At 39.5% G+C, this 17,892-nt stretch overlaps 1 protein-coding gene across 5 annotated transcripts in view; it reads left to right on the top strand.

The window, feature by feature from the left end:
• CHD2 (chromodomain helicase DNA binding protein 2) overlaps window positions 1-10,333 on the top strand; it is a 153,458-nt gene extending 143,125 nt beyond the window's left edge. For all 5 annotated transcript variants that reach the window (XM_069098519.1, XM_069098521.1, XM_069098517.1 and 2 more), the window contains 3 exons: window positions 224-437; window positions 3,419-3,665; window positions 6,509-10,333. In XM_069098519.1, coding sequence (XP_068954620.1) covers window positions 224-437; window positions 3,419-3,665; window positions 6,509-6,842 — 795 coding nt within the window. In that variant the 3' untranslated portion in view covers window positions 6,843-10,333. The remainder of the gene's footprint in view (window positions 1-223; window positions 438-3,418; window positions 3,666-6,508) is intronic.
• Window positions 10,334-17,892: the final 7,559 nt, after the last annotated feature.

Genomic DNA, 17,892 nt, shown 5'->3' with positions numbered 1-17,892 from the left:
CAGGAATAGATCAGAATTATGAAAGCAGATATATTACTATTAAGAGTGGTAGGTCTGACTTGAAATGATGTATATGGGGTTTATACATTCCTTGCTACACTATAATGTATAAATTACTTATGGCAGGGTATGCTAATAAGTGAGCAAAATCCAGTCAGACCAGTAGAATTAAGTCAATGAGCTCTCTTAATTCTAGAATGTTTTCTATTTTATACCCTTTCAGGAGCAAAAGAAGAAAGATGACATGTCTGGCAGTAAAAAACCATTTCGTCCAGAACCTTCAGGCTCAAGCCGGGATTCTTTAATGTCTCAGTCTCATACACCTCACAATCTTCACCCTCAGAAGCTTCATTTGCCTCCTTCCCATGGACCACAGATGCATGGGCACCAGCGAGATAACTATGGTCATCCTAATAAGAGACATTTCAGCAATGCAGGTAGGGTCCTTCAATATGGTTTTTAGAACAGATACCAAATTAAGAATTATTTCCATTCTTTGATGTCAGTAACTTTGCTACATATTCTTCTTGAGTGCTTTTCTGTTTTTGCCTTTTTTTTGGAGGGCATTTGGGGTTAAGTGACTTACCCAAGGGCACACAGCTAGTAAGTGTTAAGTGTCTGATACTGGATTTGACCTCAGGTACTCCTGACTCCAAGGGCCAGTGCTCTATTCACTGCGCCACCTAGCCGCCCCTCTTGAGTGCTTTTTAAAAGTCAGAAAATTATTCCCATATAAACTTTTCACAGTAATTTGTTCCATGATAACTCTAGACATTACAGAGGTTTTCCTGATATTCAGCTGATATCAAGTTCCTAATTAAATTTAGTTTTTGGAGCATATGAAGGAATTTATTTGCTTATTACTAAGCAGATAAATTATTAATTTACTAAGGAAATGGGAATATTCCATTTCTTTCCTCTAAACTTTGTACTCATCACCCTCTTCCTTCTAGTACCCTCATTTTATTAGTCAGTAACTCCCCTTTGTGGTGAGCTTAAGAGGAAAGCAGATATTGCTTGATTCATTATGATGTTTAATGATACTACTACCACCACCACTACTTTATGTTGTACTCTAAAGTTTACAAAACACTTTAACAGATATCTCATTTATCCTTACAACAACCCTGAGAGGTAGGTGCTGCTACTAACCCCATTTACAGTTGAGGCATTAGGGAACCATTGAAGATTTTCGACATGGTTGGATCTATGTTTTAGAAATATTAATTCTGTGGTTGTGCTGTAAATGGATTGGAGTGGGGATCATTTGGAGGGAAGCCATTATAATAGTCCAGGCATTGAGGGCCTGAATGAGATTTTTGGCTATGTAAGTCAGTTAAGAAGTATTTATTGTCTACTATGTGCCAGGCACTGTGCTAGATAGTGGAGATGAAGAACATGGCAGAAGATAGTCCCTGCCCTCAAGGAGCTAACAAATCAAAGAGGGAGACAATAAGCAAACAAATATGTTCAGACAAAGCTATATATATGACAAATAGGAGATAATTAAATAGGCGATGTTGCTAACTGTTGCTAGGTTAGTGCACAGTCTTTGTGGGCTAGAATGGTTATGGAAGAATTCATCTTCATTTACCATACGTTTCCCTTAGTTAAATACAGTACAAAAAATCTTATTTTGTTTCTGTTTTAAGCAGAGGCAAATGATTATTAGGTTTTTGGGTATCTGATAAATCTTGTGGGTATTAGCAAATAAATTTTTAAAATGTATACTGAGTATATTGACTTTAAATGTTCTAGAAGAAGGGAAGGGGAAGGTAATAAGCATTTATATGGTGTGAGTTACTATGTGCTTGTCACTGTTCTAGGCACTTTACAAATAATATCTCATTTGGTCCTCACAATAACCCTGCGAGATAAGAGCTGTTATTATCCCCATTTTACAGTTAAGGAAATTGAGGCAAAGGCACATTAAGTAACTTGCTCAAGGTCACACAGCTGGTAAGTGTCTGAGGCTGGATATGAACTGAGGTTTAACTGACCCCAGGCACAGGGCTCCATCCACTCATTGCACACCTACCTGCATCACATAGATCATGTATGCAGCTTTGCCAGGATTATTTCTTAGTGAAATGATATTCTTTTTTTTTTTTTTAAAGCAATTGGGGTTAAGTAACTTGCTCAAGGTTACACGGCCAGTTATTATTTCTGGGTGTGGTGCTGAGTATCTGAGCCCAGATTTGATCCAGGTCATCCTGACACTGGAGCCGGTGCTCATACTCGCTGACCCACCTGGCCACCCCTAAGCAATTGGGGTTAAGTAACTTGCTCAAGGTTACACGGCCAGGTGTTTCTGGGTAGGTTCTAAGTGTCTGAGCCCGGGATTTGATCTCCAGGTCTTCTCAACACTGGAGCCAGGTCTTCTCAACACTGGAGCCAGCTCTTACTTGCTGTGCTACCTGGCCGCCCTGATATTCTTTCTTATACTTGTCAATTTAAGAAAAAAATAATTTTATTATTATATTCATCATGATATAGAATGATTTTATTTAAAACAATGGACTGCATCATGAAGCTGTATTTCTTGATTTACTTTGAGTTTATAACCAGAAATCCTGCATTTGACAGAATAGAGGATAAGTTATTTTAGCACCTAAGGATTAATATTAAAAAGAACTTCTATGAATTAAAGTAAAATTTCTACAAATATACTTGTATTTATTAACAATGAAAGGGAGATGTGTTTGTATCGACAGACAACTAATTCTTTTTTTTTTTTTTAAAGCAATTGGGATTAAGTAACTTGCTCAAGGTTACACGGCCAGTTATTTCTGGGTGTGGTGCTAAGACAACTAATTATTGAAAAAAGTTTCTCAGAGACACAATAAAAATGTTTCACCATCACACAACTGACTAGGGAAATAAAAGAACCATTTCACCCACATATGTGATTAATAACAATAAGGAAAAACTAACATGAGTTAGGTTTCTAAAATCTTACAAATTTATTTTAGTTTTCTTTCTATTATTAAGTCCAGGAGCATAAAAGAAATTTTTGTTCATTAAGATTCTTAATTATGATAGCAAAGTGCACAAAAAGAAATGAAAAACACTACCTAAATACATCATGTGTTCTTTTGAATCCATACATCAAGTGAAATGATATTTTGCAGCTCTTCCTTATAATCTCAAGATGGACAGATAAATAAAACAGTAGCATTTCCTAAGGTTAGAGTTAAGTAGCGTTCAAGAGGTTAATTCAGTATTATTTTTAAAACTCTGGGAGAAGGAATTTAAGACAGACACAGCTTCTCTGTAAATAATGAACAGCAAATTTCTAAAGGGAAATAGATTTAATATTATTCATGTGAGATGGGCCAGAAGCTATTGGTTTGGACAAAGATGAAGGCAAACCAGTCATTGCTTGCCATTGTTACCAGACTGGTATTTTTTCTTATAGACCGAGGAGACTGGCAAAGAGAGAGGAAGTTCAATTATGGTGGCAACAGCAACCAGCTCTGGGGAGGAGATCGGCATCACCAGTATGAACAGCACTGGTATAAGGATCACCACTATGGGGACCGGCGCTCTCATGGCGAACCTCATCGTTCTGGGAATTATCGTCCAAACAACCTGTCACGCAAGAGGCCATATGACCCATATAGCAGTGACCGAGACCATCGGGGTCACAGAGATTATTATGACAGGTATTGAAGGAATCTAATTTTATACCTTATGAGGGTGAAAAACTGGGAGGAAGTTGTTTTTTTGTACTTAAAATTCATTGTGTATGAAATGAGAATGACAGAATTATTTTTATCAAAAGTACATTTACTGAGTTGTGAGTTCATTATAAAACTTTAAAAAGTATTCTGGTTAAGGTCCAGGAATCTGAGCTAGAAAGTACTTTGATAATCAGAAACCTACCATTGTCCTTAGCATGCACTTGGGATATAGAAATTGTGTAAGCCCTAGTCAGCCTCTGTGCCCAAGAGAAGGTAAGATCATCAAGAAAAGGTGAAGAACAGAAGCATACTACATTACAGGTAAGTGGTACTGGGAGATAGTAGATAACTAGATATAGTGGTCATCAAAGTCTGCGTATATTAGATAGGATGTGTCATAAACAACTTGGACAGAAGGTGAAATTTACAAAATTAGGGGTATGCAGGCCTGGGGAACTGCACCCTTGAGGCCACATGTAGATTTGTGACTCCAAAAGGATTTGTTCTGTGAAGTTTGGATTTAGTCAAAGGGCTGCACTTGAGGACCTAGAGGGCCATATGTGGCCTTGAGGCCACAGGTTCCCCAACCCTGGTAGGTATAGCTGGTGAACTCTAGGGCTCTGAAGAGTTTGAGTAACTCTTTTTTTGTTGTTGTTTAAAGTTTTTTAAATGCCATTTGTTTTTACATCACAGTAATTTTCAGGTAGCATGTTCCATCATTCCCCTTTCCCTCATAACAAAGAAAAATAAATATTTAAACAAAACTACTGGACACTTCTGACCAAAGACTAATACTCTACTTCCATGGTCCCTCAGTGCCCTAACAAAAGGCAGTTGGTGAATTCTCATCTCTTCTCTGGAGTGAAGATGTGTCATTGTAATTACCCATATAATTTACCCATTCCTCAGTTTCATTTGGCAGCTAGGTGGTGCAGTGGATAGAGCACTGAACTTGGACAGGAAGACTCATCTTTGTGAGTTCAAATCAGGTCCCAGACACTGTTTGCCTTAGCTTCCTTATCTGTAAAATGAGCTGGAGAAGAAAATGGCAAATCATTCCTAGATCTTTGCCAAGAAATTCCCAGATGGGGTCATGAAGAGTTGGAAATGACTGAAAAACTGAACAACAGTTTCATTTCATTGTTCTTTTCAGCATAGTTGTAGTCCCTATGTATGTTGTTTTCCTGGTTCTGTTTACTTTTCTCTAAATTAATTCATGTTAGTCTTATCACTTTTTTCCAGTTTCGTATACCTAAGGAATTGATTCTTACAGAATTATAATATGCTATTCCATGCACATTACACATTCTAATTTTTTTAATCATTTCTTAATATGCACTCACTTTTTTCCCTTTAGTTATTTGCTATTACAAAAATATTTCTATAAATGAAGAGTCCTTTTTTCCCTTTTTCTATCTTTGCTCTCTTAGGGGTATGTATCTAGTAAGGGGATTTCTTGGGTCAAAAGGTTTGAAAATTTTGTTAATTAAAAAAAAAAAATTCCCAATTTTTTCTCAGACTTGTGCTAATCCAAACTCTCCCAACAGTGTACTGGTTTAGGTAACTGTTTTAACTTGTCCCAGTTTTATGATAACAGCGTTACCACAAAGTCATGCAGAATAGGACTATTAGGTTACTAAAGTGAAAGATAGATTTTTCTTCCTTAGGGGAAAAAGCAAATAAAACTATAAGTTCATGTTTTATTTAAATTTGTACAAATATGTAGTTACCAATTCTTTTGTTTTTATCCCCATCATACAGTGGTCTATAGCACAGTGTCAGCTACCTGAAAAGCAGCTGACTAAAAAGAACACATTGCAACATTTGGTCTGTAGTGGAAAATGATAGTGAAATTGGCACACTGCTCGCTATCCATCTGTGTCAGAGTTCTTAAACTCTACTGTCTAGGCTTAGACTAGGTGATGTCTGAGGGAAAGGAATAGAATCATAAAGTGTTAGAGCTGGAAAGACCTTAGGTATACTTAATCCTACTCTTTCATTTTACAGGTAGGGAAATTGCAGACTATAGAAGTTAATTGACTTGTTCAAGGTCAACCAATTAGTTGGAGATGGCAGTGGTCCTCTGATTCTATTAACATAAGGAGTTCCCAGATGAGGATACTCCATGTACCTTAGAGTCTTTTTTTTTTTTTTGGGAGGGGAAGGTAGGGCAGTTGGGGTTAAGTGACATGCCCAAGGTCACACAGCTAGGTTTTTGTGTTAAGTGTCTGAGGCTGGATTTGAACTCAGGTCCTCCTGACTCCAGGGCCAGTGCTCTATTCACTGTACCACCTAGCCACCCCCACCACCTAGCTGCCCCCTGTACTTTACAGTCTTAAAGCCTGGGGGAGTGGGACACCAAGTGATTTGCCCAGTGCCACATGTCTATAGTTTATATCAGAAGCATAACTCAAACCCAGGTCTTCCAGCTCCAAGGCAGTTCTCTCTGCCAACACTCTGTCCAGTTGCTTCCTGCCTGCCTTCAAATCCTATCCGGGCCAGAATGAAATCAGACTGGTTTGATTTTACAGAGCTAGTTTGTGGATCTTTATACTTCTGAATTATGAGTGGATTTTAGTGGTAAGAAAATTGGTCCGTATTCTGCCAGTTTGTTTCAGACTAGCAGAGGCTACACTCAAACAATAGATTTTACAGGTTCTGAAAGGGGTTCTTTTGCACCTATGGTACTTAGTAGTATATTGCTATAAAACTGTTCTTGAATGTGATACTGAGTGTAGAGGAGTGAAGATATAGGTGAAGGAATGGTGTTAAGCTTGACTATTTTTTTTCTTTTGGTTTTAACGTTGTTGGGTTTCAATTTTCAGACATCATCATGACTCAAAACGACGAAGATCTGATGAGTTCAGGCCTCAGAATTACCACCAGCAAGATTTTCGGAGAATGTCTGATCATCGTCCCCCTATGGGTTATCATGGCCAGGGACCCTCAGATCATTACCGATCTTTCCACACAGACAAATCGGGAGACTACAAACAGCCACTACCCCCTCCACATCCTGCAGTCACAGACCCTCGATCGCCACCATCTCAGAAATCTCCCCATGATTCAAAGTCACCCCTGGATCACAGGTCTCCCTTGGATAGGTCACTCGAACAAAAAAACAACCCAGATTATAACTGGAATGTTCGGAAAACATAAATCAAAGGTCAAAAAGGAGAACAAGAGTGAGCAAGCATCTGATGATTTTTGGTCTGACCCAAAAGATAACCAGTTATCAGAATGAATAACTGGAGACTCTGAACATGCTGCTGCTACCACCTCACTGGCTGAAGGGGGACTTCAGGGAGTGGGGAGGACTTCTCCTAACTGTTAGTTCTGGTGGAGATCTGATTTTGGTTACTACCCTTACACTCCTGCCATAGTTTCCATTTTCATTCTATCCTCCCATACTGCCAGAAGGAAAGAGGTGTCGTTTTGTCTGTGGGGCTTTTGTGGGGTTATTACATCCCCACTGAAGGAAGAACAAGAATTGATTGAATTTGTAACTTGTTTTTTTTTGGTTATTGTTTTTTACAACTAGGTGCAGTATTTCCTTACTCTGATTTGGTCAGGGGAGGGAATGAACGATTGCTGCTTAGGAATTAATGAACAGTGCTTGATTTGATTCACTATTATATGATGGATGCTGCTGATGGGGGGAAAAACAAGTCTGATTTCATTCTGGCATGATAGTATTTGAAGGTGAGCAGTTTAGCCCTTCAGATGACTAAATGAGCTCTCAACATGTCCTTAGAATAAATGTAGGAGCAATAGACTTAGGCATGGCCCACCCAAGAAGGGAGGGTAAGAGCTGAGGGTAGTGGCACTGGTGCAGCTGTCTCTATCCAGTCTACACTAATTTTCCCACATTGTCTTTGTACATTTCAAAGGTTTGGTTTCCTGTAGTCCCATTGTTTACCTCCAGAATGAGGAAAACTGGCTACTGTGGCTGAACTTCAGTACTGTGACATTGGAATTAGCTTGGATTTTATTTTTCGAGGGGGGAGGAGGGAGGTGAAGGAGGGAAAGAGAAGGACAGAAATCTTGAATCCCTAGTGAGGTGTCTGATTCACCCAGTAAAAAGGCTCATTGAACATTTGGTGCTAGCATATGAGACAGGGCTGTAGATTCTGAATGGGCTTCACATTGTAGGGTACTTTGCTGTGCTAGCAAATGGGAGGGGCTTTCAGTATTTTAACAGGCTGACATCTAGATTTTGACTCCTTTTGCACAAATTAAAAGAGGTAGAACTCATAAAGAATCATAACTACTGATAACCAACTGGTCAGATAAAACGAGGGTTAGCTGCAGTGAGTAGGCCATCAGGTGGCTGGCTTGAGATCATTACAGTTTGTGTTTTAGTTGCATTTAGAATAAGAGCAGAAGATACCCATTGGGATTTATAGCAAATAAAGGAGGCAGTTGGGAGGGTAGGAAAAGAAAAGGACCCAAATGAGTTTGAGAAGGTTAATTGAATCAGAATGGTTAGGAGAGGGGAAAGTTGGTGTGGTGGAAGGACAAAATTGTATGCCCGCCTCGGGAAGGCTGGGGCTATCATTTTTATTCATTTTAAGCCCTAGTTCATCAGTATTCTTAAATATGCTAGTGTCCAAAGTCATAACTAGATGAAGAGAGGATATATGACTAGAATACGCAATGAAACTTGGTAATAAATTCAATCCTACCAGGTGTAAAGAACCAGGATCAGAAGTGGTACACATAAGTATGATTATTTGGGCTCCCATTCTATTGGGATACCCCAGGAGTTTAATTTCCTTGAAATGCCTTGTGGATCTTGTTAAGAAAATATCATCACTTATTTGTCGTGCTTATGGGCAACTCTATTAAAGACACTCCCAAGAAATGCCTCTTTTGTCTAATGCCACTTAAGCAGAAATGGTTTTGTGGTCCATTGCTCCATGCTAAGCATATCATGGAAACAGCCAGTGATCCAGGTCATCATGGGAGGCACAGAAAATTCAGAAGCTTCTGTGGTTGGCTATGCAGCAATTTTTTGGTGGGCACTTTTTCTTTTAAAAAAAAATTTTTTTTTATCCCATGGTGCTTTTGGTTCTTCAGCCTGGACTTTCACAGTGGAAGCATTGGGGCCAAGCACCCAAAGGTGTCATATTGCACATATCAGAAATAATCCTATCAAGGATTCAGAGCAGATGTAACTGAGGAAATTGAGAAATAGTCTGTCCCTTTATCAACCACAAAGCGCTGTGGAAACAAAAACTTTAGCTTTGCTAATAGTTTTGGCGCCATTCACATGTTTGTCTTCTCCAAGGCAAACCAGAAAGTGTTAAGAAAGCTCCTTTTCATCTCAGCTGATAGAATGGTGGGCTGGTGAGGGATTGAGCCCTGGTATATTTTTTCCCTTTGGGAATTCAGATTATTGGTTTTCCTACAGCTTTCAGTAGTCTTTAATGAAGGTATGGGTGGATGTTTGGAGAATATGCTCTATGATATTCACCAATATTTGATTTCATTGAACTAGTTAGGCAAGGGATGTTATGCACAAAAATGTCTCATCATGAGGGAAAAAACAACTTCACATTGTTCACATTCATGAAACGTTTTTGTCAAGACTTTTAGTGCCATAAGATGTAGCAAAAGGCAATACTGGCCAGATCAGTGTTAAATTGATTGTGTAACTACAGTGTCCCAAATACATTTATACATGTTTGGCATTTGAGCTATGTCCAAAAGGAGGTAAGGAGAAAGGTGTTTCCTTCTTCAAAATCAAAATCATCGTGACAAAATGGTATATTTAAAGAAAACAGAAATAATGCATGGATGGAAGTTATGTCTCTGTTTGGAGAAAAGAGGAATTGCCATGGGAATCTCAAGAGTTCTCAGGACCTCAGATGATGGGAGAAATGTGTTTAGAGATTTCTTTGGCAGTGATACTCAAAAGAAAGTAACATCATACCCATTAAAAACAATACCTGAATGTAAACAAAACGTACCAGTAGCTGAAATGATACAGCCTTCAGTGATAATGTAAAACCAAAAAGGAAACTTTTCAATCAAAGTCCAAAGGGGATACAGCTGAGCACTCTGTGAGGATTGATGGCAATATCTTTTCCTTCCTCCTACCTTCCATAGCTCCACCTTACCCTCTAGTCATTCCTTAAGCCTTTGTAATGGGAAAAGTGAAAACTTCTCACCTTTTGCTGCATTTTAAAGTTAAGTACATTCTAGCCTGATGTCTGAAAATTTTCATCAGGAAGTGTGGTGCAAACCTGATTCAGTTATGAATTTACACTATGACCCGAAAATTCTACAGACCAAAACCTATGGTCAACAAGAATTGTTGATCCAGTGCCCAGTACACATGGAGCTTCTGACTGTCTGAGATCTTACTGTGATCGAGGTAGGAGATCCGTGCCAACGATCCAGACGGCTGTAGTCCATTTGTCCCCAGTAGTGTGGGGACAGACAGTTTCTCTTTCTTGTAAAATTGTGGACTTTTAAGACCTGTTAACTAAAACAGTAATTAATATTAATTTATATTTGTGAAAAAATGCCACTGTCCTAGTGATTTCTGATGTAAATATGTTGTTTATATAGTATGTATTAAATTTTCCTACATTGTAAAACTGCTGTACTTTTGATTCTTGTATATTAAAAAGTGTTACTAAGGATTTTCAGAACTGGGCTAGCCTACATTGGTGACTTCTTATTCTGTAATGGTGGCTATTTAGCCCTTACATTCACTGGCATCCAGTGAAGAATTTCTCTGTTTTATAAGTAGAACAATTGTCCAGTTGTTTTGATATACTTAATTCAAAGGACTAATAGAATCTTGAGAAATAGCCTGGCATAGTGGGTTGAGAGCTGGCTTTGGAGTCAGAAAGACCTGGGAGTTCAAGTCCTGTCTTGTCCATATACTGGTTGTATGAACTAGAAAAAGTCACTTAACCTCTCAGTATTCGGGGCAAATCTCTAAAATTATTAGAGAGATGGTGGAGATCTGCATTGGTGGAGTAAGTTTGCAAAGCCAGGAGCTTTTTGTATCAATGAAATCAGAATCACAAGTCCAGTCCCTAGCTCTGATAGAATCTCTTGATGCTATTTTAGTTGTTTTAACACAGCATTTCAGCATTCTAAGATTTAGATCAGATGTTAGGGAGTCAGAACCTTCATCCATGTCTCAGGCTCTAAGCACATTTCCACAACTCTCTTAGTTTTACCTAACTGGTGAAGGGAGAGGCATTGAAGGCAGCAGCAAAAGACCAGAGTAGCTTGAACTGAGGGAGGGCTAATGTGGCCTCTTTTCTTGGGAGGATGACCTGAGGTGCATACCAGAGGTTTTTCACTGCTGTCTTGCTCATCTGCATCCTGAAAATGCACTTTTCCAAAGCTTTTTAAATTTTGTATTCACCAGAGTAAAAATGCCACTGTATTCAAAAAGGAATAAAAATGACTTGTCAGCTGAACTTCTCTGATGGCCAAGTTCATGGCCATGAGGGAGATTTAACATCTGAGTTATATGCTCTTGGAAAAAAAAAAAAATATATATATATATATATATATATGTATGTATGTATGTATTTTATAATGGAAACCCTGATACAAATGCTAACTTGGCACTGAGAACAGAACTGGCTCAGGAGAAGCAGGCCTCAGCTGGAAGGACAAGAATTGCTGGTGCAATTTGGGATTAGAGGTCCCATGTTTTAGTAGAAGTTGCCAAAATTTGGATTCTAAGCTTGTGTTGAATGAATCTTACATTTCACAGACCACTAGAAAACAATTTTTGAAAGGTCCTATCTAAATCTTGACATGCCTCAGTCAATATTGCAGATGTGGGAAAAAGGGTACCATGGCAGGCCTTGTTGGTAAATTACTGAGATTTTTGTGAGTGAGGTGCTGAAATGGTGTACTTGATTATTGCTGCTAATAAAGGACTTTCAGAATGGCTATTGCAACTCACAGCCCAGCTGGAACAGCCTTGGGAAATTTTATTTTAAGAACAAGTGCGGCAATAATCAACTTATGATTTACAATAGTAATGATCCTTTCAAACGGACTGCTGCCAAAGCTCCTGCCTTTTACTGGAAGGAACCCTGCCTGTGATCCTTGGCAGGGCCTCCTATGCCTGGCACCAGTCAAATCCTCATCAATTAGTGCCAACATAAAGGTCATTTATTGCAACTTTTGCTGAATTAAGGACTCAGAATTCTAACCTGTGACTCTTAAAGGGACAGTATCGAAAAAAATAGAAAATTTAGATCTTAACCAATACCATATGTTTGTCCCTTTCTATCTAACATTAGGGTTGGAGTACTCCCTCATCCTCCTGTGTTCTTTCTTTGGGAGAGAAATGCATTCTTTTTGTATCTTCAAGGGGGAGAAAGATGCATTATACACAATGCTGTGAAATATGGTACAGTGTTCTACATATATAACAGACAATGCAGAGATTAAATGCTCCCCTCTTCACGCAACTTCACCTACTTTGGTGGAAACACATTCTCCTGTAAATGTATACTATCTAACCTAAACTACACCCACACCATTGACGTTCATCTCGCTGACTTTCTAGGATATTCCCAAATCATGGTTATTTCATACCATTTTTGGAGTCTGAATCTATCCCTTCATCTCTTCTGCTGAGAAGAATGAGGCCATTTGATGTGAATTTTTTTTCATTTGTTCTCCCTCCACATCTTTAAGCTTCTCAATGTACACACTTGTCTTTTGGTCTCAGAGAAGGGGTTGACTTTTTGGACAAGGTTGTCTTTCATTTGTAAGATATCCTATGACCTTGCTCCACCAACAATCTGCCATCTTCAGTCTCTCAGTTGTCCCCCTCTCTCCAATACAAACTTTCTCAGATATCCAATGTTCTAAAAACTCTAAAACTCCCTTGTACCCATCATCCCACTTCTAGAAGCTGCCTAATCCTGTGCCATTTTGTTTTAGACCTTCCCTAAAACTAAAAGCTCTTTCCAAGGTCATTCATTTTATCACTACATTTCATCTTCTTTCTTCCTCCCCCGTTCTATTACTTATCCCTTTTACAGCATTTGATACTGAACCATCCACCGGTTCTGTGAGATTTAAGTTTTCATGTTTCACCCACATCTCTGACTCATCTTTCTGACTCCTCTTCTTCCTGCATTTAAACATGAGTGTCCCTCAAGAGGATCTGTCTTGGGCTTTCTTCTCTATATCATCTTCCTTAGTTATCTCATCTCTCTTGGATTCATTTATCACTTCTGTGCTTAAATATTAAGTATATTAAGTGTGTGTATACATATTTACACACATGTATGCACTGCATCTTTCCAATTTCCTTCAGGATTATCTCTCATTAGATATGATAGGATCATAAGAGAGATTTAGAGCAAGAAGCAACTTCAGAAATAATGTCATTCAACCCTCTCCTGAATCTCAAAAGTATGGGCATCTCAAGCTTGGTCCTCACCACTCTTTTATATTCCTTCACCTTGGTGATCTCATCTGGTCCTATGAGTTCAATGCAGATGCCTGTGCATGGCCCAGATCCCATTTCAAATACTTGCAATGGGAGTGGGGGAGGAGGAGGGTATAGTGAAGACTTGTGAGGAAAAACATAAATTCAAGAGAGTAGCTCCCACAATGGGATATATAAAATTTCACCCTGGGGGATGAAAATCTAAGGAGGGCCATCCCGGGGGGCTTTCTGGAGGAGGCACCTGAATTGGGCCTTGAAGGAAAGAAGGAACTTTAACTGTCAGGTGGGGTAAGGGAAATCCATTCTAGACACAGAGAACAAAGGTAGAGAGATAGAAGATGTTGGGGAGAAGAATATGGGGTGGAGGGTAATCTATTTTAACTGGAATGTGGAGTGATATAGGCTAAATTTGGAGTCAGAGGATACTTAGTAGGCAATGACAAGTCAGGTAAATCAAGGTTCCTTCAAGTCAACTGAATTCAAGAATTTATTAAGTGCCTACTATATATGAGGAACTCTACCAGGGGCTAAGTTGAAAAGCAGCCTGTGACCTCAAGGAGATTACATTCTACTGGGAGTCAGAATATGTAAACAGAGAGGTACTTAGGAGAAAATGTAAAGATGGGGAGAGGATCAAGGAATGAGGGCATCAGGTTATGATGAGCTTCAAATGCCGAGGAGTTTGTACCTTGCCCTAGAGGCAATAATAATCTGCCAAAGATTCTTCAACTGGGGAATGACAGTGTATATGTTATTCAAATAACAAATGGAAGGGCAAATAGCTCATTTTAGTGTTGTGATTCACAAGGGTCATAGATCTAGTGCTAAGAGGGACCTTAATGGTCATCTAGTCCAATATCCTCATTTTACATATGAGGAAATTGAAGCCCAGAGAGGTGCAGTGCCTTGCCCACTGCCAACATCAGATGTTAATAGGAAGTGAAGTGTAGGAACAGGGAAGGAACTTCACACTTATGCTAACATCTTATAGGCAGTAAGAAAAGCCAACATGCAACCCTAGCCTATTTGATTCCAAATCCAGCAGTTTTTTTTTCACAGAAATACACATTAGCTCAAGTAATTACTGACCCTGGATTGGAAAGGATGAACTATAGGCAGCCTGTGACGCAGGCCAACCAAGTAATTTTGAATGGATTCACATTTATATAGTACTAGATGATTTACAAAGTACTTACCTTACCAAAAAACCTGGTGAGTTCATGCCTGGCCCTAAGCAAAGTGGTGAGACTGGTATCTCTGGCCACCCTTCTAACCTCTACCAGGTTTCTTTCCTTCCTCCTGGAAGTGACTCCCATGTCTACCTTTCCCTTCCCTTACTCCCCTCCCCAATGACATTTATATCCTATTCTTATTTTTATCTGGTTAGCAACTAATCCGTTTCCTAATCTGTAAAATGAGAAGGCTGAAAGATCTGGATTCATAGTCAAACATAATTAGGGTTTACTAATGTCATGTGTGTTAAGGCTCTGTTATACGAAGAGAGGCAAAAACATCACCTCTGCCCTCAAGGAGCTCACATTCTAAAGGGGAAGACATGTAAATAAATGTATACATACAAGATAACTACAGAGTAGATAGAAAGTAATCTCTGAAAGAAGGCATTAGCAGAGGTGATGGGTAGGGAGACTAGAAAAGGCGTCTTGCAAAGGGGGGATTTGAGTTGAATCTTGAAGAAAGCCAGAGAAATTAAGAGTCTGAAGTGAGATGGAAAAGCCTTCCAAGGCATGAACAGACAGCTAGCCAATGCAAAGGCCCTGAGTGTGGGAGACCAGCCAAGATGAGCATCCCTCCTTCTTCAGAACTACTCTACAAAGATCTAGAAATCAGATTAGGTTCCAATCAGAAAGTCCAAGGAAAATTTCAATGAGTCATTTTTCCTAACCCAGGTCAGCATAGGGAGACAGAGGTCTGTATCCAGGAGACAAGATACTACAGGAATGTAAAGCCAAGCATGAGCAGCCTTTCAGAGGACCGCTGCTGTGAATAGCTTTAAGGTTCTGATCACATAGTATAGTGAACTCTCTATTCAGCAGTAAACTAAAGGAAAACATTCACAGAAATCAAAGTACAGCTATCACGATGATATAACATAACAACTTATCACTAAAGTGGCCACATAGTTTTAAACAGAAGATATCATTCAGGATACAAAATACAAAGGTCTCTCACCCCTAGGTCACAGTATCTCAATCTCACAGTCAGAAAGTCTTCTTTCTTCTTGATTGGAGACTAACTTCCAATCATTCTTAACTCAATCATCCTTAAGGGGTACAAGGTACAAAGTACAAAGTTCTCCCAACCCTAGGTCACAGTAAATCATGATTTTGTCAGTCAGCACTAAGTATTCAAGGAGAGGTCTTTTCATCTTGACTCGAGGATGGTCCCCAGATTCCATAGTTCCTTTTCCATGGGTCCAGCTCTTGCCTGAATTCACCCAACCTTCATCTGGATTTGCAGGCAGGCAGCTCTCAGCTCCTCATCTAGATCCTTGTCCAGATTATGTTTCATATTGAAGCTCACAGTGTTCAGTCCACCTCAAGTCCTTTGCAATTTTTGTTTCTTGGAAGAGAAAGCTTAACACAGCCCAAACAACATTCATAAACATTGCCAGCACCATCATTAATTCACTATCTGCCTGTGAAATCAACACAAACCTACAAGCAAGGTCTGAGAACTCAACACAAATCATCAGTACAGTCCCAGGACCTCTGAAACCCTCCTCCAGGACTTCTCTAAACAGACAACAAGAAAATCCTCTTTCAGAGCTCCTGAACCAGCAGTAAGGTCCCCGGACTTCTGTACAAAGCATCACAAACACAAATCAACACAGACAGAACAGACAAAGTGCTGGCACCACAAGTATTTTCCTCAGTTCTGCTCAGTCCCAGCTGTGCTCAGCTTTTTATCTGTCATTAGCTCCTCCCTGTCCCTCCCACCTCTTACAATCCTTCCTGTTCCTGTCTTTGGTAAGTAAGTCCCTCCCACTGTGGGATTCACACATTTTCTTTCTTAACAAAGACTTGATATAATCATGGGCAAGGCTCAAAGACACTTGAACTGAAACAAGGTGCTAAATAATTAAATAACTGAAACAAGGTGCTAAGTATTCATTTACTTGCCATTACAAGGAGAAGAGTACTGCATAGAGTCTTTTAGCACTGCCACTAAAACAGGTCCTAGATCCAGCAAAGAGAGGCCCAAAGTTGTAGGAACAGGAATCAGGGCCAGCTGGTAATTCGGCGGCTCACATCCCAGAGCTGATTTCCAGATCCAGAGTATATTGAGTAGGGACCCTGGGAGCAGAGCAGGGTCTCAGATCTGGTCCCCTACACTATCTGAAGCCTGTAGGAGAATAAGTAGGGCAAGCAGTTCAGTCTAAAGGAGAGACTGCATTTCAATCTCTGTGAGCTTTCCAGCTAGTTGACTGTGGGTGAATCCAGGAATAATCTATTAGAACTTATTCCAGGGGGCAAGCCCACAGTTGTGTTGCTCAGACCCAAGCTCTGGTCAGGAATTTGCAAAGTTCAGAAAAGAAAAGCAAGGCAATAAGCATCTAAGTTCTTACCGTGTGCTAATAACTGTGCTAAGTGCTCAGGATTCAAATAGAAACAAAAACCAAAAAAGACCATCCCTGAACTTGAAACACAACACAGAAAGGAGAGGTGGAAAATGGGTTGGGGCTATGTTTGAAGGTACATACACAGAGTCATGGTGTTAAAGTCGACAAAGCAAGAGACAAAGCTGGAATGGAATTAAGATTGGTCCTCAAAATGGAGGCTTTGGGAGGGATTCATTACTGACAGAAGGGTGCCAGTATAGCAGAGGGTTATTCAAGGGTGACAAGGGTACAGGAGATTATAGATGTTTCAGAGTGAGTGCAGATGCGTCAGGGAAACAGAAGCTCAGCAAGGAGAAAACCAAGAATTCAGTGATCAGACTTCCTTAGATCAGATAGCTTTGGGTACATTGGAAGCTTGCAGGTCCCTGGTCTGAGCTGTTCCTGAGATTGTTGAAGAATATTACACTTCAGATTCAGAGAAAGAATCAATAGAACCCAAGAGGACACAAAAAGGGACCAAATCTGACCCTGATATTCCCTCCACAAGCACATAGACTATGCCCCAAGTGAAAAGTTTGAAATTGGGGAGTAGGACTAGAAAAATGAGCGAAGAAATAAAGAAACAAAAGCACCCCACCATAAAGAGCTAAACCACAAAAAATGGAAGAGAATGACTCCAGAGGATCTATGTACAAAGCCTCAACAACAGTAACAATGATAACAATAACAACATAGTTGGGATACCAGTTCAACTAGAATTCCTGGGAGAAATGAAGCAAGTGTTTAAAAAAGAGTGAAGGGTGGTTTCATAAATGAAATGATAGTGCTGGAGAAAAGAATTGGGAAATAAATTAGAACTATGTGGGAATGACTTGGAAAGAGAATTAAGAGCTTAGCATAAGAGATATAAAACCTTACCCAAACAACAGATTCATTGAAAATTAGAATGGACCAAATGAAAGTTGTTGATTCCATATTACAACAAGAAATAATAAAGACAAAGGACTAAAAAAAAAAGAAGGAAAAATGTAAAGTATTTCATTTAAAAAGCAACCGAGGGGGAGGCTAGGTGGCACAGTGAATAGAGCACCCACCCTGGAGTCAGGAGGACCTGAGTTCAAATCCGACCTCAGACACAACACACACACACACACACACATACACACACACATGCGCCATGT

Source organism: Petaurus breviceps, unplaced genomic scaffold (genome assembly GCF_028583685.1).
Source record: "Petaurus breviceps papuanus isolate PSGF00001 unplaced genomic scaffold, PetGlider_PUasm1.0 37, whole genome shotgun sequence".
NCBI lineage: Eukaryota > Metazoa > Chordata > Mammalia > Diprotodontia > Petauridae > Petaurus > Petaurus breviceps.
This window is presented reverse-complemented; position numbering and strand designations above follow the sequence as displayed.